The sequence below is a fragment of the Channa argus genome, chromosome 7 (assembly GCF_033026475.1).
Source record: "Channa argus isolate prfri chromosome 7, Channa argus male v1.0, whole genome shotgun sequence".
Lineage (NCBI taxonomy): Eukaryota > Metazoa > Chordata > Actinopteri > Anabantiformes > Channidae > Channa > Channa argus.
Genome location: NC_090203.1, coordinates 17,704,859 through 17,730,473, shown reverse-complemented (window position 1 = coordinate 17,730,473; position 25,615 = coordinate 17,704,859). Strand labels below are relative to the sequence as shown.

Genomic DNA, 25,615 nt, shown 5'->3' with positions numbered 1-25,615 from the left:
CCCAAAACCATGGAAGTAATACTTTGCCCAGGTAGTGTCTACCCCATTCAATGTACATTAAGTCCCAGTACTATAAAGTCTCCCATGATAAGTACATCATTCTGTTATACAACACCAATGTAACATTTACACAACCATATGCAAACAAATACAGTTTACAAACTGTGTTTAGTGGATGTGGAAAACCAACCTTGATGACTAGGAGAACTCTGACTGGCTGATTGCTGAAAGCTTGAACCTATAAGGTCAGCTTGTCTGTGATTGGAGGACCGGTCTATATTGTCCTGCTGAGAGAAAAAGCAGAGAAAAAAAATTTGTTAAAGTACATATATACATATATCTGTTTATACACACACACACACACACACACACTGCACAACACATAAAAATACTATTAAAAATAAAGATATGTTAGTGTGGTGGTGGCTATGCTATACACACACACACACACACACGCACGCACTCACACACACACACCTGTGTTTTTTAGAATAACAATGTGCTGTAGTCACTGACTTAAGCGCCACAATGGGCAGTCACAATTTGGTGTTTCAACAAGTACGAGGAATATTGTCAAAGACAAACAAGAAAATAACACAAGTATTGTATGTTCTTAGTGCCTTATGGGAGTTATTTCTGGCAGTTTTAGAACTGGCCTCAATTGTCTATCATTAAGATGTACTCAAAGTTGTTGAAAAGACAAAAGACAGCAGACAGGCCAACAGTAGCGGCTGTGGTGAGTGCACAAAATAGCAGCTTTTTTTCTGTGTTTAATCTCATATGTCTACATGATTATGTTGCCTTTTAAAAAGTCAACTGAGAGAAAGCTACAAGTAAGCTGACACAGAGCCCAGCCAGGGAGGACAGAAATCATAAAAGGGTCAGTGGATGAGATGCTTAAAAAATATGATGAAATTCTAAAACAGTAAATTAACTACAACAAATTAAAAAAAGATGAGCTAAGGCAGCCTCTGTCCTTTAAGCATTGTGTGTGAAACACCGTTACATCAGCAAACAGTGTGTGAACATGTTCAGGTGTGTACCAGACCACAATAGACTGTTTACCCACTGTGTCCTGGTTTGACCTTTGTTACATATTCTCCACAAACTCCAGTCAATGCAAAACTGTTCAATAGGAAAGGAAAAAAGCAATGTTCATATGATTATAAACATATTTGATTGAGATTTGTTCCTTGCACTTAAAGCTCCTGAAGATAAAAACTGAAGATTATCTGTGTCTTTGTGTGTGTGTCTCTGTATGTCTGTCTGTCTGTCTCTGTGTGTGTGTCTGTCTGTCTGTGTGTAATAGCAGGAGAGGGAACAGAACGTACTGGAACAGACTACCATGTTCAGAAAAACATTGCTACTGACTGTCTCTCTCTTACAGAGCAGACCTCCTCTGATGCTGTAATATGAGCCGCTGCTGTTGTTCTGCCTCATTTATAGAAGTGACAGACAATGCAGTCAGAGCTGGAGTCTTCTACAATATTTTTTATATATGATAAATGTTATTTTGTGTACTTTTCTATAATAAATGCTCTCAACTCTATGAGAAAATGTCCTGGTATTCGTAATGTAAATCCAAAGGTCTGATGAGATATATTTTTTGGACTATCCCTCACGTAATGAGGCAGGAATGGGCTGTACTTAGTATTTGTTAATTCTTAAGTTGAGTAGCGTCCCATTTCCACAGAACAACATTTATCACTGTTTAAACAACTGGTTTTGCTCGGCCTCCTACACACACACACACACACACACACACACACACACACAAAGAAATCTAACGTGATATGCACTCTAATTTTTTGGGACAACAAAAACTCACCAAACAATACACGTTGCAAATAGCTTTTAAATTACATTTTGAAGATTGTGTGAAATTCATAGTGAATTTCTTTTAATGCGGTAAATTTCCTGATGACATTTTTAAGACTCACCATTATTTATGAAAAGCTCATGTTTTTCCACAGAAATATTCAGTTTTGCAGCTGGACCTATATTAGATGCTCAAAAAGAAGTTGGAATATTTAAAGTAAATTTACTAATAAGATTCAGTGAGTGATTCCTAGAAAATTGACTCACTGTGACAAAAACGCTTGACAAAGAATTCCACCCTGATGTCGCCATTCTTCACTCTAAGGGCTTGGGTAACCATTTTGTCAATATATAATCCATATTCTGCCTGCATTCAGACAAACTGGATATAACAGAATGGCCAATGTCAGTACATAGTTCTCTCCTGTCCACCACCAGCCCCCTCTTCTATACCAACTAACCCAACCGCATCCAATCATCCTCATTGCGTCGCATTGTTCCATCTTTGTATTGTCTTGGGTTCCAGACGTTATGGCTCAGAAAGAAAAAGAAAGAAATAACCCCCGCATTACACCGCTTGTTCCTGTGACATAGCAAACCCTGTCAACACACAGTCTGGAAGTCCAACTACCAGACTGTGACTGACCCCTACCCAGTCACCCAAACTGAGACGTTGTTAAATGCTTCTTTGCATGGCTGTCTGGGTGTAAATAAGTTCTCACACACACACAGTCTAAAAGGGTTAAAGGATCGTTAAAGCACAACTTGTAATTTTTCTGAATTCTATCAGCAAAAAATAATGTAAATAATAATGTAAACTTGGGACCTGAACCTATATTGTATAGTGACAATAAAGCATAGTTCTCAGCCATGATATTGCCTTACATTAGAACCATTTATAGGTTATAATGTGACTCTGACTACAAATAAGGTTGTATGTTATCCTTGTTTGTCTTGTTTGTCTTGCTTCTCAGTGTTTAAGACACATAAACAAAGACAAAAAACTACACAAATGTTGCTTAAGTGCTTAAGTAGGGGTCACAACAGGACTGAGGTTAAGCCAAGTTTTGACAAGGAGCATATAGGGGCCCTTTCAAAAGTAACTTCAAATAAGAGTCAAGGGGTTGAGGTTTCAGCTCAGAAAGGTCAGAGAGAGACTAGAGACAAGGTTAAGCCAATGAAAGCAGTACAGACACAAAGCTCTGGGTCTTAAACAAGACTCATGTTAAAGCTACACCTTTCAAAGAGGTCAGTGTGAGATTATTATGGTCGAGGATTGAATATAAATCAACACTTTACTTAATGACAGTGCTTTGGGCGAAAAAGACTGAACTCAATCCATAACAATAATTCAAAATCAAACATATTACAAACACAGCATTACATCTGTCAGACCATTCCTACCGACAGTAGTAGAGTATAGTCCTGTTCTAACATACAGTACATGGAAACAAGATGACGAATGGTAAGCTCTTACCCAATTACCCAGAATGAGATCAGGAGACCACACCAAAGTCTGATTTAGTGCTTTGTTTACCTGTTTGTTTACACTGTAGAAACTAAGCTGTAGCTGTTGTCACAGTACAGCTAAGCAAACTCAGGCCACTCCTTATTTTTAAAACATGTGATTAGGTCTTCAAAGTCTTTCATATTCTTTGACAATACTCTAACACGAATACAACCTTATCCCTTTGTTAGTTGGTAAAAATGCTGTCATTTCCAGATACACGGCTATATAGGATATCACAATAATTTGTTTTTTCTTTCTGAAGAGCAAGTGCATCTGATTTAAGTGGACCTATATTCAGACATGATGACTGGCTCCATATATACTTTGCTTGCATGTTGTGTTATAAATAGGTGGCATTGCCGAGGAAATTGAGAGGGACTGCCTGCAAACAAAGATAAGACTGCTGGCAACAGACAGAAATAACCATTTCTTCTGGAAAATTGATTTTTTTGGACTGTTACTGTGGTTTATCATCTTAAACATTATTTAACCATAACCACTATACCTTATTGCATAATGTATTGTCTTAACGTCCAAAACCGTCCACTTGCAGAAGCTTGCCATCTTTGTCTACAACCAGGTACTCTTGAATAAATTGGCATATAATACAGTCACTGTGTATGCAATACAAGATGTGTGATATCAAATGCATTACAAATATTAAGTGTGATGAAAAATGATTAAACATAAGAGGAGAAAACATCAAGCTGTTTATTTGAGAATATTTAATATGAGATGTTACGGTCATGGTCTAGATGTTAATGGCTACACAGAAATTACTTTTAGTTCATGGCGTTTTACTTGTGCCACCAGTCCCTTTCCAAAATCAATGATGTGCTACATTTACTACAAAATTGAGACTAAAGATGTAGTTATTCTTCAAATTTATTAGCTCACAAAATCCAGAGAATAAAAAGCGTAATAATTTTCACAATCCTTTAAAAAAATACATATATATGTGGATATTCCACTTCAAATTATGATTAACGTAAAGTGAGAATGAATTTACAACTATTGGATGATAATGCTCACACGTTATAATTGTGTAACTCTAACAAGTTCAGGCACCTACTGTATGTACTGCATGCATGTTGGGATAGGCTTCAGCCAGTCATTTGATTTTTGTACACTTGATAAACTCTAATCCACTCGCAGGGTCAAATTTTACAAAGTTACCTGCAGCCCCAATATCCCATATTTTTTATGAAATGTTTCTTGTACATCCAACACACATTCTCCAAACTCTTACATTTGGCTTTGGACTTGTACTCTGCACAATGACAAAATAGAGTCTAATCTAATCAAACGCAATGAGAAAGCATACTCAGCTATTCAGTGAATTGTGCTTTTTGTAGCATTTTAATCTCACTCAAATGTTAAAATAAATAGGAGCACAGGTTACTTTTAAATTTAACATAACCTCATACAGTAACTGTATTACAGCTACTGAAGTCTGGATTTAATGGTGTTTTAATTATCTAAATCTATCATCTTTTTAATAAGAATAACTTTTTTTACTTCATGAGTCTGGTTTTGCACTTACTATCATTTATTCACCAGTCATGATGATACATCAGAAACAATATTAAAGAGGCAATATAATGCTATGAGTTTAGTATGAATGGTATCTTCAATTCAATCTGTTTTGAAATGCAACTTCAGTTTTATCAGGAAAAATCTTCCATAACCCTGGAATTTCACAGTGAATGAGTTTTCTCATTCAGCAAGTCAAGGTACATCTGTTATAGCAGAATGCTTTGCAAACAGCCCAGTGAGTCCTGTGTGTGTTTAGACTTGGGTGTGTACACTAAGGTCTGTATACTGTAGCTTCAGCAGCGCCCATTTAAACTGTTACGAGAGACAAAGGAACCACATCATTTCACACTGCATTCACTGCTTTCCAACCAATCCTCCTGTAATGTAACTCAATTAATTGACAAGACACATGTTTTAGCTGTGAGAGTTTGAGAGTGAGAGTTTACTGGGATAATAAGAAGGGTAAAGGCAACAAACACATACACTCACTGAACACTTTATTAGCTACACCTGTACAATATAATGCACTTTGGTCACCCTATTTAAAATGAATAAGGTGACCAAAACATAGACCCACCTTTTCTGGTAATGAACTCCAGTATGACTCCACTAACCACCCTGACTTCAATAATAAAGAGAGAGTAGAATTAATCACCTGATAGTTTCAACTTAATTATAACACTGTAAAACTAGAACTCACGGCAGACCTAGTGTATTGGATTGCATAAAATTGTACATATGTACCTAATAAAGTGGCCAGTGTATGGTAAACATAGATTTGCTTGCATATATTAGCACTGCTCTGTGTTAAGAGTCAATATAAATGTACTTGCAACATTGTTCAAACAACTGACGAGTGAAGTGAACAACATTAATTATCTAGTTACAATGGCACCTGTTAAGGAGTGGGTGAGATATATGAGGTAGCAAGAAAACAGTCAGGTCTTAAAGTTGATGTGCTTTAAGCAGGAAATTGTAAGGGAGAGTGTAATGATCTCGGCGACTTCGACAGGGGCAATTGTGATGGCTTGACAACTGGGTCAGAGCCTGTCTGTTAAAAAATGTATTGCTGGCAATGATCGACAGCTGTCAGAACCCACAGTGCATTACAGCTTGCTGTGCACGGGCTGCTGAGCCTAGTACGAGTGCCCATGCTGAACTCCACCACTGAAAGCACACAGTACAATGGGCACATTAAGCCCTTAAAAGACTTACAAAACTTAGAATATATATGCTACTAAGCCTTAATGGGTCAGCGCAATTTTAACAGCAGTGGAGAAACTATTAATAATAATTATAAACAATATTATAGAGTTGGTTTTAATGTGACTGATGTGTAAAATGAATCACTGGTCCAAAGAGGGTTTCACCATAGCTTCACTTGTTTGGTTTGTTCTTTAAACTGTTCTGTTATTAAATTTGTGCCTCATTAAACTCATGCTCTTTATACAGAAGATGTGGTTTTATCTTTGCAGCAGAAGCAATAAGGCAGAAACACAGCAATGGCATTCACATTAGAGACCCTGACTCAGTGTCTCAAGCAGATCTATGGTTTCAGAAAAGCTTCTCTGTAAGCTTTGATGACCTGGGAGTCTAAAGCAGGGTGAACTCTTTGACCTCTCTGAGCTCTAATGTGTATGGTCACAGATAAAGTCGTGACCCAGATAACAAGCAGACAACAGATCAGCTTCTGATCAGGCCAATAGTGCTACGGGCCTAATACAAACGTTTGGAAGCCCTTTGCTCTGTGAAGGCTAGTGTGAACACAGTGACTAAATCTAAAACCTGACATCAACAATTCAAGTCTGCTGCAGCTCGTTCAATAACAAATCAGCACATCACAATACTCCTTCCTGTTCAATGTCGTTTTTCCTTCACCTTCAGGTGTTTGGGTTTGCCTGGTTTCGTGGCAGTCACAGGAAATGGACATCATCAACACGCCCACTTACTCACGGTGATTACAGTATTACCTCCTCTATTCACAAATGAGCTTGGTTGGAGATAAAACCAACTTTGCACTAGGAAGCTGGCTGGATAAAATCTGAATAAAGTCAGGGGCAACAGACTTGGGCGTTTGTGTTCACACATACACCCTCTCCAGAGAACATCTGGGTTGGGTAAATTCCAGTGCATGTCTGAAAGGGGCTATATAATGTTAAGGTTCTGTGCTCCATGCAAAAAATATGCAGAACAAATCGTTAATTTTGATTATTCACAAACGGTCAGTTTCAGTGAATAAACTAAGTGGGCAGCAGTGGTCCAGTTGGTAGATTGGCCAGCTCAAATGTAGGGTCACTCGTCGAAAAACCAAACCTGAGTGACTGAGAATTTTCACCCACATGTAGGGTCAGTGTTTGCATCCAAACTCCGCCTGGCCACATATTGAACCCCAGTAAAAAAAAAAAAGAACTTATGTAGGCTTATGCCGAAGAAAAAAAATTTGCGAAAATTTATCAAATTAAATATGTTTGTGTGGCCTGAAGAATTCATTTGAACAGAAAGAAACATGTTTCAATGACAATCGGTTGTGAGTTTAGGAACCGCTGGCTTAGTTAGAGATCTGGGTCTTTAATATCGATGTCTGATCTTGACAACACAGCTTAAAAGTTGTGTAAGGGCCCAAACAAAGGAGCTATCTCGAGACCTTGGAAGAGTAGTTCTTGATGCTCACCAGGCTGGAAAGTTATGAGTTTGGACTCCACCACTGTATACAAATGAAATAACATTCAACACCATCGTCACCCTCCCTAAGAGTGGTTCATAAAAAAAGATCACACAATTTTGTTTTAGTTTTTTCCACCTGTATCCAGTTACTGTATTCAGTTATTTCAGTTTGTAGTTTGGGGTACAACTGTGTTCCCCTTATCTAGTTTTAGGACTTGTGTGTTTTTAATTTATTTTTTTATTTATGCATGAATATGATCTTAAATGTAATCACACATTTATCTCAAGCACCACTGCATTTCTAACATGGAGCCAAAAATTAGAAAATGAGGGCAAGATCTCCTAAATTTACAACAAATCTTCTTTACCCATGAAAAACAAGTTCAGCACAGCCCCTTATTTCTAAAGCACCAACACTAATTCCAACAGGATGTCACTTCCCATTTCCTTCCTGTCTGGATTTACATTTCAAGGAACTGAAACCTCTCTTCTCACAGGACTTTGCTTGTCTTGTCCTCTCCCGATTTAGCTTTCTTACTTGCTTTGTACCTTACTTGGAGGGCTTGACATTAAACAACCTGGCCTCAGTGGCAGGTGACAGAGTTACTGCCACTAGCCATTTTGATTGGGTTGAAGTTTATATATGCATTTTTTAAATGTAATCTAAAATGCCATCTGAAATAATGGTATAAACAACTCCCATGAGCACCACTTCTACACAGCTTTTGTTCATTGGTGCATCCTGAAGCCCATCGCCTTGTGCTTCTGTGCTAGTGACCAACAGCACACAATATTGTAAATACGACACCCCTCTGTGGAAAACCTCCAAGTGCTTCTTGGATGGTTTATTATTACTTTCCTATTACAACATTAAAAACAGGGTGCTTTGTTTGTTGGCATCCCAACAACTTCCCAGAAGATTATGAAATGTGTGTCTTAACTTTCAAATCAGTCCAATGTATTTTTGAGGCACATTTCCCTTTTAATAATGTCACAATTTCTATTAAATAAAGTTACTTTAAGTTAAGAATCTTAGATATATCATGAGTCAGATGGGTCCACAGCATTTCACATTGACATTATGGATTATGGACTAGTTTTGCACATTATAAAACAATTATTTCTATTCAAAACTGAAAAAAAAACAAAAAACACTAGTTGGACAAGTGTTAAAATAGCAAATGATTTCTGCCATTAAAAAAGAAAAAAGGAAACTGTCATTTACCTGATAATTTGGATGATGTAGAAAATAATCTGGACATCCAGCCACAGCCATGTTTTGTGTTCAGCTCTTTCATACAACTTGTCCAGCTGGGTCAGTTTGAATACAAGTTGGACACGGCAGAACCTGCAAAGGGATTAGAACAGACAAAAGGAGGTTAGTGCAAAACGCCAAAGAAAGAAGGGCAAAGGTTAGATTAGAAGAGAGTCCAAGAGAGGAAGGAGAGGTGGTTGACAAAAAGAAGGCTTCAAGTTGAACTTGAAGTTCTGACAAGACAGGTGTAGGACAGAAAACTCAGGCCCCACAGTAATTAAATTCAACAAGGAACAAAAGACAGGTACTTGTTTGTGAGTTTGTTTTTATAAATTATAAACTGGTAAATGGTTTATAAATTATAAACCATTTACATTTTACAAAAGTGTTCTTTAGTAGTCTTCTATTTTGGTTTGTAACATGCTTAAAATCTGAACTATTTTAGCTGCTTTACATTATGACAAAATGGTCTGTTAAAGAGGCGGAGTGAAATTTCAATATAGGTAGTTTTTCTTTTCACATCAAAGCTAGTTTTCCAAAGAGGTGATGAAGTATAACTTTTCAAAATTACCAGGTTATCCATATCCATTCATTACATGAAGTTAAATGTAGTACCATATGATAAACCAAATAATATAAACAGATTTGTGCCATTAGGTTTATTGCTAGCAGAGAAACTGCACTAAATGAGATAAATCATAATGTCTTTATCTGGATGACAAAGACCTGGTTTATCTTTGCATTTCCATAGCAGTAAATTTTTAAAGGAAACCAAAGTTTGCTATGAACAAACTGTGCAACTTGAATTGCAATCTATTATGTAGCTCAAAGATTATACAAATTGTATTTATGCTTCCCCCATCACAAGTCTTCGCAGCTTTTATGTCTTAATGGATTTTACCATTCTGATCCGACCAACAGCCTCACTATATTTTCATTACACACTAGTAAATTATTGACCTATCTGCTGTAAGCTAACTTTAAAAGGTTGTTCTGCTCTATGAAGCCTCCCTCCTGGCCATCTTTGGGTCAAAATAACCACAAATTCAACAACATGGCCTTTAGTGTATTTGAACTTCTTAAAGTGGGTGTCCTATTAACCTGTAGGCACTGCTGCCACTGAATAAACATCTGTAAACACTGACCCAAAAATACCAAGCCGGCACCTCTCCAGTTCTTAAGATAGACCCTCGGGATAAATTTGGAGCAAAGCAGCTCTGGCTCACAACTAAGATGGTCTTTTATGCTAGCGTTCATGACCCCCTGATGCCATTTTAAAAATATGATCTACCATTTTTTTTTAGATCGCTAATATTATCTCTTGTTTGTTCTAGCGGCTGTGAGCAAGCTACTCATGCGGCTTTACAGTGTTTGTGTGTACATTTCTACCCATTCATGTTCTTCTGCATGCATGTTTGTACTGTGTCTGGTGTGTGTTTGTGTATTGACATATGCTGCACATGTGTGGGTGTCTATTTTTAGGAGATTTTAAGGTGTCTGGGTGGCTCTAGTTTTGTTTATTGTGCTGTCTGTCAGTTTAAAATGACAGGATCACTCTATCTCCAGTGGTGTCAGCCATCTCACTGCAAACTTAGTTTACCTTTACTGTGCAAAACCTCTGACAAGCTCAAAGCTCAAAAAGAACTAGATTGTTTATCGTATTGTCTGAAACTCCTCTCAAAACATGACATTTTACTTTTTGTCATCTTGTCTATTGTAGCAGTAAAAATATTTTGCTTATGCTGGCAATTATAAATTCTATAGTTTTCCACCCTTGTATGCACAATACATTGAAACCGGTGTCAGCTGATGACATAATAATACTGTTACTCAAAGCTTTCCCTTTCCAGTTTTTAAAGAACTAAAAAATGAAAAGAGGTTGTTTTTATACCTCCAAAACTGGGCCTGCAAATAATGATCAAACCATGAATGCATTCTAAACAAAAAACTTTGGCACCATGATGGCTAGGGCCACTGAAAGGACTTGCTTGTAATGATTGTGTGTGTGTGTGTGTGTGTGTGTGTGTGTGTGTGTGTGTGTGTGTGTGTGTGTGTGTGTGTGTGTGTGTGTGTGTGTGTGTGTGTGTGTGTGTGTGTGTCAATCCATGTGTGTGGCCTGGCCGGCTGGCATGCAAGGACAGCTCGTCATTTACACATTATTTACAGACACACAGTTTACAACAAAAGGAAAACAAATTAACATCAGTCTAAACTCTCCAAGCAGCTCCTCATTAGGCACCACAGACTTGCTGACTAGCTGTGACTGAACTGTATGCTTATTATATGTCAGGAGTCGGGAGGTTGTGCCAGAGGGGCAGAAGTAGGGTTCAACTAACTAACTACACTCCACCTCCAACATCACAGCTGTGAATGCTGCTTTAAACGGGGCCTGACAAAACATGGGGGAAAGCTCAAGCGTTCCATGCAGCATTAAAATACTTCGTAGGTCAAGATTTAAAGTGCTCACACTTATAACAGTGACTCTTAATTACTGACATGTTGTCCAAACACACACACACATACAAACCTATGCCTAATTGCTCTCTACACAATCAAAGCCATTACAGTGCAAGGATTAAACCCTTTCAGAGGCCTTTGAACAGTCCATCCATTTAAGTTCAATTGAACAGTGTACTGAAATGTAACCATCTCAGACCTTGACAAAGAAGTAGAAAAGGGGGAGTGATGTAGCCAGTTGTAAAATAAATGTATCAGGATTAACTAAAATGATTTTTGCTCAGACTTGGATGAGGAAGAATGTTAGCTGCTAGACGTCTAACATAGGAGGCTAAACCATGACAAAATCATGAATCCTAAATCCTTTCCAGCAGAAATAGTTTATAGCAGACATATGATAGTTTACTGAAGGTGTCAGGCTCTGAGGGTTTATCAACCTTTATATGATATGTTTTGTGAGAGTTATGTATTATTTTAAAGGGTTCATATGGGTGGTTGTATCAGTTACCTACAAATCTGGCTCAAAGTTGGAAAACTAATCTGAAAAAAAAAGGTCAGAATTATACTCTACTGCCAAAAGCAAAGCTGCCAGTTGTCCAAGTTTCACACAAATACACCAACAGCAAGGCACTTCAAAATATTTCCTGCTTCCAACCATTTCACAATACCTCTACCTCTACTTCAATACACAAATGTGGTACTAACATAAAAGCTGCATTGCAATATGCACTTTTAGGGCTATCTGTTAGTCAGCACAGAGGTTAATGTGCTGATATGTGCTTACATCTTAAGGGTCCAGCTTTAACATCCCTGGGTTATAAGCCCTGCAGAGAAGCCAAAGGCGACACCTGGGATCACCAGAAACGTGGGCTATTTAAAGTAAATCCTAATTGAAACCGCATTTCCCTGAACAGATCCCCTCTTTTACACATTGGTGGATCAGTGACTGACCAGCTCACCAGACCCAACATGGATGTTAAAATGACTTTAGAGGCTGCAGAATAGTGAGGGTAAATACCACATACAAAAACAAATGTATTGATGCTAATATGATTGAGGAATTGCATAGCAAGAGACAAACTGGGCAGGGTCGTCTCTTCTCGGGTGATAAATACACATTTAGAGTTTTGTCATTATGGTTTTATATATAGTAATTTACCCATTTAGGCCGCAGCTTTCTCTCATTTGAAATAACAGGTTATTAAGTTTTCCCCCTTCCTCAAGCCTTTCCAAGTTGTCCAATAAAAATACCTAGAGTGGGAAATGGAAATTTTCAACTTTTAACCTCATATACTGTATGTAGGCCAAACCTGAAATAAATGAATGTCTTATGAGCTGCACTCCCAGACATTCCCTGTAAAGAGTCAGTTTGATTTTTTTTTAACCTTCCTGTCTGTTGGTCTGGTTTGTTTGTCTTGACTGTCAACCAGCCAGTGAGTTTGGTCAGGTTTTCACCTTTTCTGTCTGTCGTCCTGCTCTGCCCGTCTCTCTCTTTCTCTAATCTCTTTTTCTACTTGTCAAGTCACAATGTACCTGCTTGTGAACTTCTGTACATTTCTGTGAGGCACTCACTGCTCGATAGATAGATAGACAGACAGAGAGAGCGATAGAGAGAGCGAGGAGCTGCATGGGAGAACAGAGATGCTTGAAGCCTTTTGTTGCCCCTGTTCCAACTTTTTTTTTAAGATGTTTTACTGTCAAATACAAACTAAACTAATGAATAAAATATAGGTTTATGAGATTTGCAAATCCTTGCATTCCCAAAACTTCTATTTTTTTGGGAATTAGGGTGGTAAAGACGGGATTTGAACATAGGGAGAGAGTCTATGGAACAAAGGTCTGAAGGGAGGGAATTCCAGAGATGAGAGGCAAAGCGACTAAATGCTCTATCCCCTATATAAGACAGGAGAGCTTGTGGAGTGAACAGGAGGTGGGCTAAGAATGAATGTAAATGGGTAGAAATACGTTCTACTTTGTGCAAAATGAACGCTCACCGTATACAATAAAAACATGGTTTATAACACGCACTCTACTGATACCAAGGCTACAGATCTGGGTATTTCTTAAGAAAAAAACTAGATGGATGTTGTGTAACTTGCTGTTACATAAGTATATGCAACATAGGTATTTAAATTTAAACAAAATGGGCGTCAGACATACAGCATACTATGTCTGAGTCAAAGTGCCTGCAGGCTAGGATTGGCAGAAACATAAAACTACCACTAATACCCAGTTACTGATATGCACACTGGTATCATGTCTCCAGTCTAGGCCTTTTTGCAAATATAGCACAGCTCAGACTTGTGAGCTGCTCATTGTCCAATCAAACAATTCTAAATTAATTATTTTATATGACATAACAAATCAATATAAAAATATAACCCAGCAAATATATTCTCATTACAGATTAAGTAAAGCCCTTTCACACATACCACAAGCATTGTAGTGTTCAGGAACCAGCATCCATAAAGCATCCGTAAAGCTCAGCTGCACAGCTGTGTCAACTTTTCCTGTGTGTATAATTGTAAAATGTGCTCATCTCAGTCAGACTGAATTCAGATGATTGAACTGGACACAGCTTAACACAGGACTGTTCAGCTCTGCTCAGACATCTTTGGAATGCAGAGAGCACATTCCTTCTATTTAGGGTACTGGGTTAAAACACACAACACGTTCATTATACCAAACCCCAACCTCGTGAAACAGCATGCATTGAATTTTAGGGATAGAGTGAATATTGATGACAATAAATGGGGATTAAACACACAGACACACACCAATAAGCTATAAGATTTCCACATTGGCATCATTTGATTAAAAGTGTAGGTGTAATTCTTAAGGACTTTATTCAATGCAGGAAATGTTTTCAAAGATCTTAAAAAAAAATAAAAAATGTCATTACATGTTGGCTGCAAGGTTAGCAACCCCTATATAAAATGCAAACTTACCCTTGACCTAACATAATGACACAATCAACAAAGTACAAATGTATCTTCATCATCAGAAGTAACAAAAGTAGTCAAAGATTTAAAAAAAAAAAAAAAAGATGTTAGTTAAACATTACCTCATGGCAAATGTTTGCACCCCTGTTAAAAAAAAACAACAACTTTAATTTCTGATGAAGGAACATTTGTACTAGTTGAATGTACATTAAATGATTTTTGCGATTTCAAAATAAGGTGATCAAAGAGTAAGTGACTAGAACATTATGGGACATTTCTGACTGTGGCTGAAAGGTGGATTGACTGAAACTCCAGATCAGCCCTTTACTAACTTGAAAGAAAACAAAGTGAAAGAGACAAGATAAAAGCAGGCACATCTATAAACCTGGGAAGGGGAAAATCATTAAGTTGATCAGCATGAAAGAGAAGACAAAGAAGTGTGAGTGGCTAAAAGAAGATAATTTTAACAAACCTAATTGGGTTTTTGAGCCTTCATCCACAAGATAATTTGGGAAACACACAGACAAACACCCATATTGAAAATGAACTGAACCGAACCAAACTCATACACTGATTCAGCCTGGACATTTGATTATAAATACAGTGAACATAAGCTGTTCATGTCAATTTAACATCCATTTAATAGATAAGAAATGTTTTATAGCTTTGAATTGTATTTATTATTTGATGCCTTTTGAAAAAAATATTAAAGCTAAAAAGATTTGGCCTGTGTTTGTTGTCTGCTGCTTCCTTTTGCATTTGTAGCAAGCTTTGCTCTCATTGCTCTCACAGACACATTTAGTTGAACCTGTCATTTTCAAAATGTTTTAATCTTTGGTGTGGCACGCAACTTCTATTAAGTGACCAGAAAATGATTGGAGCTATAGTACAGGAATTCTCATGAAGATTTGAATATGGGTGTGTCCAATACTAGAAAAATCATGTCGCTTTACAATTTAACCAATAATGAATTCCTAGGATTTATCAGAAGGTTACGTACTGTAAGTTTTACTGGAAGCCTGCCTTTACACGTAGTCTTAAAACCATTAGTTAAAAGTTTCTCTTACTGGAACATAAGAAATGTTATCCAGTGATAATGATGTTGATTACATGGGTATACATACACCCCCACAACAAGTATATTTGTGTTTGGTCATGTGGAATCTGTTACCTTCAAAAGAAAGTGCCAAAGTCCTGATAGGATTGAGTGAGATTTGAGGCATTTTAAAACTTACTGTCTAAGTTTGTGATTCCATTTTAAGATTTTCTTTACAGTATCCAAACAAAAATTTTGGTTTTACAGGCCGCGCTGGCCAGTGTCCTGCAGTGTCCTACAGTCCAAATCCAGTGGATTCCACAACCTTTTTGTGTTCCCTGGCAGATGAATGGACTGAAAGTGAGAATGAAAATTTAAAGTTCTGATCATACAAAAATGTCACTACATGAATAAGAGAAAAATAATGAAAGTAAGTTGAGGTTAATGAATGTCAATTAAGCAGAAGCCATTTTGGGTTCCCCCAATGGGACACTCTTCCCCCCCTGGCTGTGCTATGAAATCCTGTCCATGTAGAAAAAATTACAAACAACATATGTGAAAAGGGACAACTCTAATGAAGGCCACCACCAACTTAGAATGTGTTTGCCTTCTTACCGAGGATGCTGACACACTGACTGGATGGCTCTTCTCTGATTTGTGGAGATGATGTGGTTCTTTTTGGATTCATCACATCATGACCTTCAGCATATCACTTCAAAGACCAATTTCAGGTGAAATGAGAGTGAAGGATTATACAGGGCAGAGGATTACATGTCAACGTTTCAAATCTGCACTAATTAGTAATTTCATGTTAACAATGGATCTGATTATGATGCATAATGTAAAAGGGGGCCCCATGTTGAAATATCCCCGCACTATGCACTTTCCCTCAGCTCTCAAACATTTAGTGCCTTCCAGTTAAGTGTTTCAGTATTACTTACAGTGGTGTTCTAAAATCTGTCTGAATAAATTTTACCTATAACACCTAAGATCTGCACATGTAAAAAAGAACATAATGGGTAATCAATTGAAGAGTACATATGTGTGTCCATTTTAAGGCAGCACCTAACTATTATTTTTTTAGTCAATTAAGCTAGAGACTATTTTCCCATTAAGCCCTTTTAATTTATCAATTAATATAATACCTAATTTACTATAAACTTTTAAATTCATCATTTATATTTCAATATAATAATTTGAAGCAGGCCAGTTCCCCCCGCCCCAAAAAAGGACAGCCTTAACTGGTAATCTGTGTTTTACAGAATACTACAAAGTCTCTCCACAATATAATTTCCTCAATAAACTGTTAATTTTGCTTTAACGCAAAAATATCAGCTTGACTTTTAATGAATTCTTATTCATGTTTTCAGCAGATTTCTAGATCAATTCGTAGTCACAAATACATCTTAATCTTTAGCCTATTCAGCTCTGTTACAGCAGTTAAATGCTTACATTTTGCTTTGCTTTAAGAGAAATAACACAATTCGAACTTTAACCTGTTTCTGTAGCTATGTTTTCAGAGCTGGAAAGTAAGGAATTAAGAGCATAACAAATCGTTATAGCAAATAGAGTAAAACGTGATTTAAGAATTGCTTAATTGGCTGGCAACTGCATGTCTATTATTTTGTCCACAACATTTAGTATGTCAGTGAGGACGGGCTACTCAACAAAATCTGTCTTCACTACAGTTTAACTGAATCAACTCCTGGGTCTGAACATAAACTGAATATTATCACCTTCATGAAGGAGAATTTACTGCAGGACTGTTGGATTAGACTGACTTAGTTTGAGTCCAATAAACACACAACTAACCAGAACCTGTGGCACATTAGTTGGAACAGTTAGTGCATTAAGTGCAGCACATACGGCTTTTGTTGTAGCAGTTAGCAATTAACCAACAAGCTTGTTGTGGTGAACACATGAGGGTGGATGGGGAACTGCAGGCACAGCTGAAGTTAACACAGCACATTTCTGAACATTTAACAATCTATAATAGGAAATGATCAAAACACTCATTAATTTGCCGAGCATTTTTACTTCGGTACCCGAACAAGAACTGATGATGTCCGGTCGAGTTGAGTAACTTTGACTTCACGTAAGCTGTCTGCTCCCTCTCTGCTGCACACAGGGAATCTTGGCAGAGCTCCACCCTCACCCATATGCCGAGAGAAGAAGCTGCTCCGAAAGTTTATTTTCTTATTCTCAGTGTAGTCTTGCAGAATTCATATTCCATGATTTCAGAACACAAATCGTTATATTTTTCCTTTAACAAGTAAATCTGCACACAGACAGGTCATTTCTTTATCTTTGTGTTCCTTAAATGCCTAGCCCAACTCTCAATGCATCGACACATTTACTAAATTGACATATTTTGTAATCGATTAAGTCCACACGTCCATTTTAAAAGGAAACTGACCCTGACCTATTTGAATGACGCCAAACTATGAAAATCAGTAGGATTATCAATACATTTGAAGGAAAAGTTAAAGTGAGGCGTTTCAGTCAACGGCATGATAATTAGGTTTGAGTCTTGGATGCCTCTTTTTATTTAAAAATGAAGTCATGTCTTCACTACCAAAGTTTGATCTTGACTACACAGGTTTCTAAAAGTGTGTCATGGCTTGAAAAAGGGAGCTTAATGAGCACATTAAAAGAAATGTTGTTGATGCTCACTCCGTCCACCAGTCGACTCTCAGGCATATCATATATAAGTGGGAGAACATTTAACATCATTGTTATGCTCCTCATGAGGGACTGAACAACAAAGATCACAACGGGAGTTTAAAAAAAAACAACCTTGCATTGGCTAAAATCATTGTTCATGAGTTCACCATCAAAGAGGCATTGAAAAACAACGGTGTACATTTTGTTTTGTAAGTTTTCTTTGATAAAGAACAAACACAGCATAAGAACCTGACTCCTACCTGTACGACCTGGTGGTGGCAGTATCATGATCTAGGCCTACTTTGCTGTCCCTTGACCAGGATATCTTCCAGTCATTGATGGCGCTAAAAATTACTGAGCTCCACAAGCAAACTCTATAGCTAAATATCAAAGTATCCATGTGTGAACTAACACTCAACAGAAATTTAATCGTGCAGTCAAGTCACAGTCCTAACCCTAATCCTATATAATTGCTGTGAATGCAAAGAAGCTGATCAGCATCCTTGAGTTGAAATTGTTAATTATTTTATTAATAAACATTTATTGGAAATATTTAGTTGATGTTATTGCTGCAAAAGGGGGGGGGGGGGGGGTCACACCAGTTACAGGTGGCACAAGTTGGATCACTTTTCACATTATATAAATAAGTGTATATTTGTCTCATTTGATAAATTAGGTTCCCTGTATCTAGTTCTGGGGAAAACCTTTTTTAAATTATTGCAAACTTTCAAGTGCAAATGTGTGTTGTTGTCACTGTCCTTAATAAACTTTAAGTGAAAAGGATGTGAAAAGCTAGATCAGACAGACAGATCTGAAACTTACTACCTACCCTGCTGAAAATACTGATAATTTTCTTTAGTTTAATGAAAGAAAATATATTAATTTTCTCAACAGATTTGTTCTGCTGCCCAAAAGTGGGCATAGGGCACATCTAAAGGTGATTAAAATGGACCCAAACAGACAAAAAGCATCCATTTAAACATTTTCAGGGGTTAGCCACATATCCCTCTCTATGACATAATCCATATCGCACTAGGCTCATAGGACAAATCTGACAACATACTGATATAAGCAGCTGGGGCAGCTGTACCTCAGATGATAGAGCAGCTGTCCACGAACTTCAGGGTGAGTGGTTCAACTCCCAGTCCTCCTGGCTAAAATTTAATGTGTCCCTGGGCAACACACTGGATCCGTAAGTTGTCGCTAGTGTCTGCTAATTACTTAAGAGTGACTTTGGATAAAAGCTTCTGCTAAATGATTTATTACAGTTGTAAAATATTGTGCATTATTTACTGACAGAATACATACACTCTCATGATCATGAAGCCCTGATTTCAACATAATCTGTGCTTATAACCACATCAAATTAATCAGACACTGACCACACTCCCCCCTCAAGCACCACACCCACTACACTCCCAAGCCTTCCACCCCTTACCTCAAAGTCCTTATCCAGCTACAGGCTCCTCCATCAAACCCCTCCTCTCATTCTGCAGCACTCCAGTGTCTTAATTCAAGAAATGACATGGGTCCAAATTGGAGTCTGAGGAACCTACTAAAGTGATTGTACTGACCGTAACCAAAGAGCCAGAGACCAAAAAGATCAACAGTTTTCAGCTTGTCTCTTCAGGGGTCGACACAGTGGAACATGTCCCGCACGTTAACGAGTTTTTACGCCGGATGCCCTTACTGCCGCAACCTTCCCATTTATTTATTTTTTTATCTGTGGTTGGGACTGGCACCAAGATGGTCCTTGGTGGCTGGACTTGGGCACGCCTGGTGGGTTGGGATTCAAACCCACAGCCTTCTGCGTCCCAACCCAATGCTCTACCTCTGATCCACAGGGCCCCCTACTCAAGCCCTAGAGAGGGAAGGTTTTATTTAATTATTCCTCTGTATATGCTTAAACTAGCCAGGTGCTTAAAGTTAGAGTATTTTGCCTGATGCTGTAAATTATCAAAACGTCCTACAGGGATACGACATATATAATTCTGCTGTGTGAGATTAAGGGGTATGGGTGGACAGCTCAGTTGTGTCGTTTAACATGAAGGTGTAAACACCCTTTAGCTCTCTATGCAACCATTAAAAAAAATAGGAGTAATTTGGTTCCTGCCCCTGACAAATAATGCTGGAAATGCTGGAAAAAACCTTGTCAAGTCTTGTAATTATGCCAAACAACTGAACTGATTTAGGTCCTCATACAACATTCGAACACTAAGCAAGGAATTACAAAATGGTTAAACTATTAGAATTTACTACAGACATGTATGATATTAAAAAAACAAACTAACTGTATACAGTGATTAAACACTGGTAATCAACAAACTCCACAATGAACTGCAATGAAAATCTTATTTCAATGATCAACTTTTAAGCTTCTCAAATGAGGTGTGTGTATGAGCTTGCTGTAGTTTCTGCAGCAGTGCTACACTGAAAAACAGAAAGACGAAGTCGAACAGAGCATCTCTGTCTTCTGTTTTAATCAGCAAATTAGATGGTAGTCACTCCTCACTGGATGTGCTTGTTGCACATGTTGATTAGTCATTAGTTGGCAGCTTTTATTATGTGAGAGCAGCAGCGTAAAGTGGAGCTATAAGAGAGGGCCTGATGTCATGCCGAGGGAGTTTGAATAGCTCCAGTCTATCAGAGAAAGGCCTTTTGGAAATGTGGACAGTGCCTAATTGGATGAGGATTTCATTGGACTGCTTGGGAGAACTGGTCTTATGCAATGACATTGATGAATGGATGGGGTTCGGGAGCAATGGTGCTTGTGCACATGTTCTCCATAATGGTGGCCCCAGAGGGATGCGTTTGATGGATTTGCCTTTTCTTGGAACCATCTTTCCCGCACCTTTTACTAACACAAAGCATCCCTAACTGGTGCCTGTGGCAAAATCAACAGAATGGTCATAATACCTCTGTTTTGTTTAAGAACACAGCAATGCTAAAGCAAAAACTAAATCTGGTGCCATTGTCTTTAACAAAATTAGATCATAAGATCATAATAATCCAGCCTAAATAAAAGCCAAATAACTTGTATCAGAATAAAACTGGAGGTCTATGTGACCACTTGAGGAAAAATGGGAAAAGAAGTTTGCTTCTAGGAATGCTAAAAAACTTGCCTAATTTAATTTAAAAAAAAATTACAAAAATAATACACCACTCTAAGCCCTAATCACTTCTTCTAAGTATGGGAATAATAATTAAAAATATAAGCAATGAAATACAAGGATACATTGTCATTCAGATAATGGTTGAGAATCAGAGGTTTAAAATAGTACTATAATTGAAGAACAGAAAAATGCCAGTACTACGTTTTTTGTTTGGTTTTTTTTTTTGCACTGGTAAATATTTCTGGAAAAGGCCCTTTTAGTTGTTAATCATACAGTTAATCTACCAAAGCCAACTAACCATGGATTGTTTTGATTTTTCATTGCAGATTTTAAAACACTGATCAACTGAGAGAGAAAGAGATTAGGACAGTTAAACTAGGAGAGAGATGCCAGCAAAAAAGAGAGATGTTGAGATTTGCAGACAGCTGAGTAGACACATGGACAAAGGGACAAGATAAACTGACAGATGACGGACAGTTGAAAGAAAATGTTTACTTGTCTGACACATCATCATTCAGCCACACTACTTTACCTGTACACACCCGAGCATGTGGTACCATAGGTGTTCAGTTACCTACAGAATAAAGGCAACATTCTTCCCTCTCACGCACGCTTGGGTTTCACTCACATTTGGATCAACACCTGACAGTGAGAAACTCAACCCACGGTACACTGTGCTGTTTAGACAAGTAAGCATTGCATCACCTTAGGTCACGAGAGAAAAGTGGTAAGATTTGGGTTTGTACAGGTCCACATTTACAGTAAGGAGAAGGTTGAAGAATAATACCACAAATGTTTTCCTCTGGCAAGAGTTTAGATTCTTAGAACTAGCTAGTCACAAAAAAGTACATGATTACTCAGCAATTATAGTTGAGATACCAGGTACCTTTACCATTATTCTGTTAGAGAACAACCCAAATGCAAAAGCTTGTAAAATGCTTTAGAAAGCCGATGTAACATTCGGGTACACAGGGCGAGGAGTCAGTTGTCTGATACGATCTGTGCCGTGGTCTCCCAGCAGGCTTGGGTAATGGTATCATGACATCAGAGAGGGAGTATTAACAGCGTATAAGCCTGAACTAACCAGTGCTGAATCACTGCTGGCTGACGCAAGACCCAATGGAATCCTGCCTAGATCAGGACCACAAGCTCCTATGCCACCAATACCAGCTAATGGTCTCTTATTAGCCATCGACAACTACACGCATACAAGCAAAGGAAAAACAAAATACAAATTCTCTATATATCTGCACAACAACAAATATGCTAAACTTAAAGAGGCTCTTGTTTTGGTTATGCAATAAATCTATAACAAGCATATAGTGTTTCAAACAAAACCTAATCCTGTAGGAGCAACTGAACTAAACAAACTTTCGATTCTTAACAGTTTTGAAAAAGGCATGTCACACTAGTCTGACTCCTACAGTGAGTTAGGTATAGCTTATTGTAGGTATAATTATGTGGAATATGAGCAGTCAGCAGCCTTTTGGCAGCTTGCAGTCTTGCAGAGTTCATGCCCCGTCATGCCTGTGCTTACTGAGCATGGACTTGAAATAGCAGGACTGGTGCTGAGGGGGTGAAAGAAACCGCAGCTCGAGCGGTTGCCATGTGCACAGAGATGTAACCACAACATAATTAAATGAAAGAAAGCAGGAAATAATGGGCAGAGGCAAGGAAAAGAGAAATCATCGTTGGGTTTGAATATGAAAATGTGTAGTATGCAAGTGCTCCATTGTTACTCTGTCAAGTAACAACAGTGATGATCCAGACTTTTTGACTTCTCTGGAAAGGTTGTTGTCTTTGAAATTAGGCATATGTTAAAATGAAGCGTACTAGTGCATTTATTTTCAAATGATTATAATAAATCCAATAATAATGTGTCCAGTAAGTACTACATGACAAATTATTTCATATGTACAGCGAAGGTCTGTATTTAACCTGTCATAGAAGTCATGCCAGTGAAAAGAGAAGATCCATAATTCTGCCTTAACAGCAAACACCACTAACATTTAGCTGTTTGTAAAATTTTGAATACACATGTGAGACTGTTATTGCAGGATTTCACTTGAAACTCTGAATTGGTAGGATAGATTTACCTGCACAGTTTTACCATGTACATGTCTCCTGTATGCCCCATCTTCCAGTCTAACCCCACATTACCAGTGGGAGCCCTCATCTGCATTCAAAGCACACCAGCCAACGTCGATAGTTCCCAGAATCATAAATTTTGGGTGGTTATGCAACTTTCTGCAGAGACCACTTTCAGCCAATAAAGAAATTGTTTTGGAACTGTGCCCGAATGACAGGGCAGATCTAACTCTATCTATGTAGAGTTGCTTTGTCAAGACATTTGCACAGAGATTAGTTCATGATCAGGCTTTCACAATATATACTATTTTTAAAACATTTTAATAATAATAAAAAATAAAAAAAAGGTGCAGATGGCTTGGTAAGACACGGCACAATGCATCTAGAGTTACAGTAAGTGTTTAGACCAGCACTTTCCGCCACAGCTAGATTTAATGATGACTTAAGGGTGAACACGGGGTTCCAAAAGATTTTTGCATCAAACAGCCGCTATTGTTGATCCCAAATCAATAAGTCTTCCCAACATAATCCCTCTGGAACTGTGAGTGTTACTGTTACATTCACTAAATACTGATAACACTTTTTGTACAGTCAGCTTAATAATTGAAAAAAAAAACTTCCTTTTTGTGTCAAGCTGTGACGTCTTCAAAACAAAATCAACAGCCCCTCAGTTTACTAGGGACCCCCTGAAACCCATCAAAGGACCCCGAAGCCCACTTTGGGAATCATTGCACAGTGGTTACAAGTGTATGTCTGGGAAAACGCCTCTTTCTCCCCCTCCCCAACCCCAACCCCAACCCCAAAGCAAATGCTGCCAAAAGGATAAGGCGATAAAAGGCGAGACTGGCGAAACTCTCACACAACAGTTTTTTTTTTTTTTTTGGGGGGGGGGGGGGGGGGGGGGGTCAAACCAGAGCCCTACTGATTACAAAGTAGCCAAAAGTGTGGGCCACTGTAAACTGCTGTTACGCAATTGTAAACAGGGCAGGCTGCTGTGACAGAAAAATGCCCCCTGGGGAAACTCGAATCACTTTTGTTTTTTCAGTGAGATTCGGGAAACTTATCGGCACGCGTAACGTTACCAACCCCGGAACAGGCTGGGGTCTCTACGGCGGCAGCTTCCCGGTTTAAACTCGCTCAAGTCGCTTTGGTTTAACGCAACAGCTGAACACGACCATTCAACTCGGTTTCAAAGTTCAATGACTGGCTGCTACGTTGTCAGAAAGGAAAGAACACGAACCTGGAGCAGCCATCAGGCGGTTCCGCCATATATGCACGTGTGTCATCACAGCGGCACGTTAAACTTTTATAAAATGGGCTCGCGCACCACTTTTCGCGGACGTTTTAACACTAACTCACAGACGCCCGCGCGCACACACACACACACACAAACTCAGGGCGCAAGAAAACCGCTTCTCACCTCACGGTCAGATCAAATCATTTGAGGCAGGCTACGATCCCCCCAGAGACGAGCACGCAGAATGGCAGTCTGGAGATGGAGGGACACTCAGCGGCGGTGTCTCGGGCCAAGGTCTAATTCCCGGACTGGACAGACAGAGGCGATAAGGACGTGGAAGAGGCGAAAACAGTGGCTGCAAAGACTCCTGGCAGCTGACGGCCGGGGAGGACACACATACATACACACGCGCACACACGCAAACAGCCCCTCCCCTTGAAAATAGAGCACGCCCATAACGACGGACTGATTAATGCGGCGTTCACGTCCCGTGAGAATAAGGGCGTGTTCCGAGGATTCCTCGTTTTTTGAGGAACTGCCTCCCCCGGTGTTTTAAGTTCCGTGTATGCTGTGGAAACACCGCACACACACATCGCCTAATCTGTATTTAAGAAAGGTCACAGACGTACATAAGCAACATTTTAACAGGTTACAACTTCAGTCTGTTGTTGATCTAAAATAATTTTTTGTAAAGCCAACTGTTGCTCAGATCCAAATGCCTTTAGAAATGTTTTAACCATTATCCATCAATCCTAGAGCTTTGGAATAATACAATTTATAAATTTGGATTCACAAACTTCCCTCTTTCATTTTCTTTTGTACAAATTCTAAAGGATGGACACTCTTTAAAAGTGTTTCAGATATTTTATTCCACATTTAAAATTGTTTCATTTCAAGTCCTTGTTTCCGCTGCATGGAACTCTTAGCTTTGACATAGGGGGTCTACCTTACTTTATTCCAACACAAAGCATGTGACATATTATTCAAATTGTCCCTTAAAATGAAAGTGTTTCGTTCTGCATACATACTGACTTTTTTTCTAGAATCATGTAAATAAAAATAATTCACAACATCGCTGAACTTGCATTCACCAAGCATATTCAGGTGGTAATGATATATTCAGCAATACCAGTGAATATTGAAAATGTAACTTTTAATACGTCCTTGTATTTATGTGATTCCATATCATTATATTGTGTTGGTAGAAATGTAACATTTTTGGAGGGGGTCTATATAAGGTTAGACAGGTTTTCTTAGTGTTTCTTCCTAAAACTATTTAACACTTTAACAATACA

At 38.3% G+C, this 25,615-nt stretch overlaps 1 protein-coding gene across 6 annotated transcripts in view; it reads right to left on the bottom strand.

The window, feature by feature from the left end:
- grb10b (growth factor receptor-bound protein 10b) overlaps positions 1 to 24,724 on the bottom strand; it is a 65,860-nt gene extending 41,136 nt beyond the window's left edge. For 3 of the 6 annotated variants that reach the window (XM_067509014.1, XM_067509015.1, XM_067509018.1), the window contains exons 1-3: positions 24,504 to 24,723; positions 8,754 to 8,876; positions 191 to 287 (exon numbers count right to left, since the gene is read on the bottom strand). In XM_067509014.1, the coding sequence (XP_067365115.1) occupies positions 191 to 287; positions 8,754 to 8,804 (148 nt within the window). In that variant the 5' untranslated portion in view covers positions 8,805 to 8,876; positions 24,504 to 24,723. Of the gene's footprint in view, positions 1 to 190; positions 288 to 8,753; positions 8,877 to 24,503 lie in introns of all 6 variants that reach the window. The other 3 variants (XR_010914761.1, XM_067509016.1, XM_067509017.1) reach the window with 3 other exon arrangements.
- Positions 24,725 to 25,615: the final 891 nt, after the last annotated feature.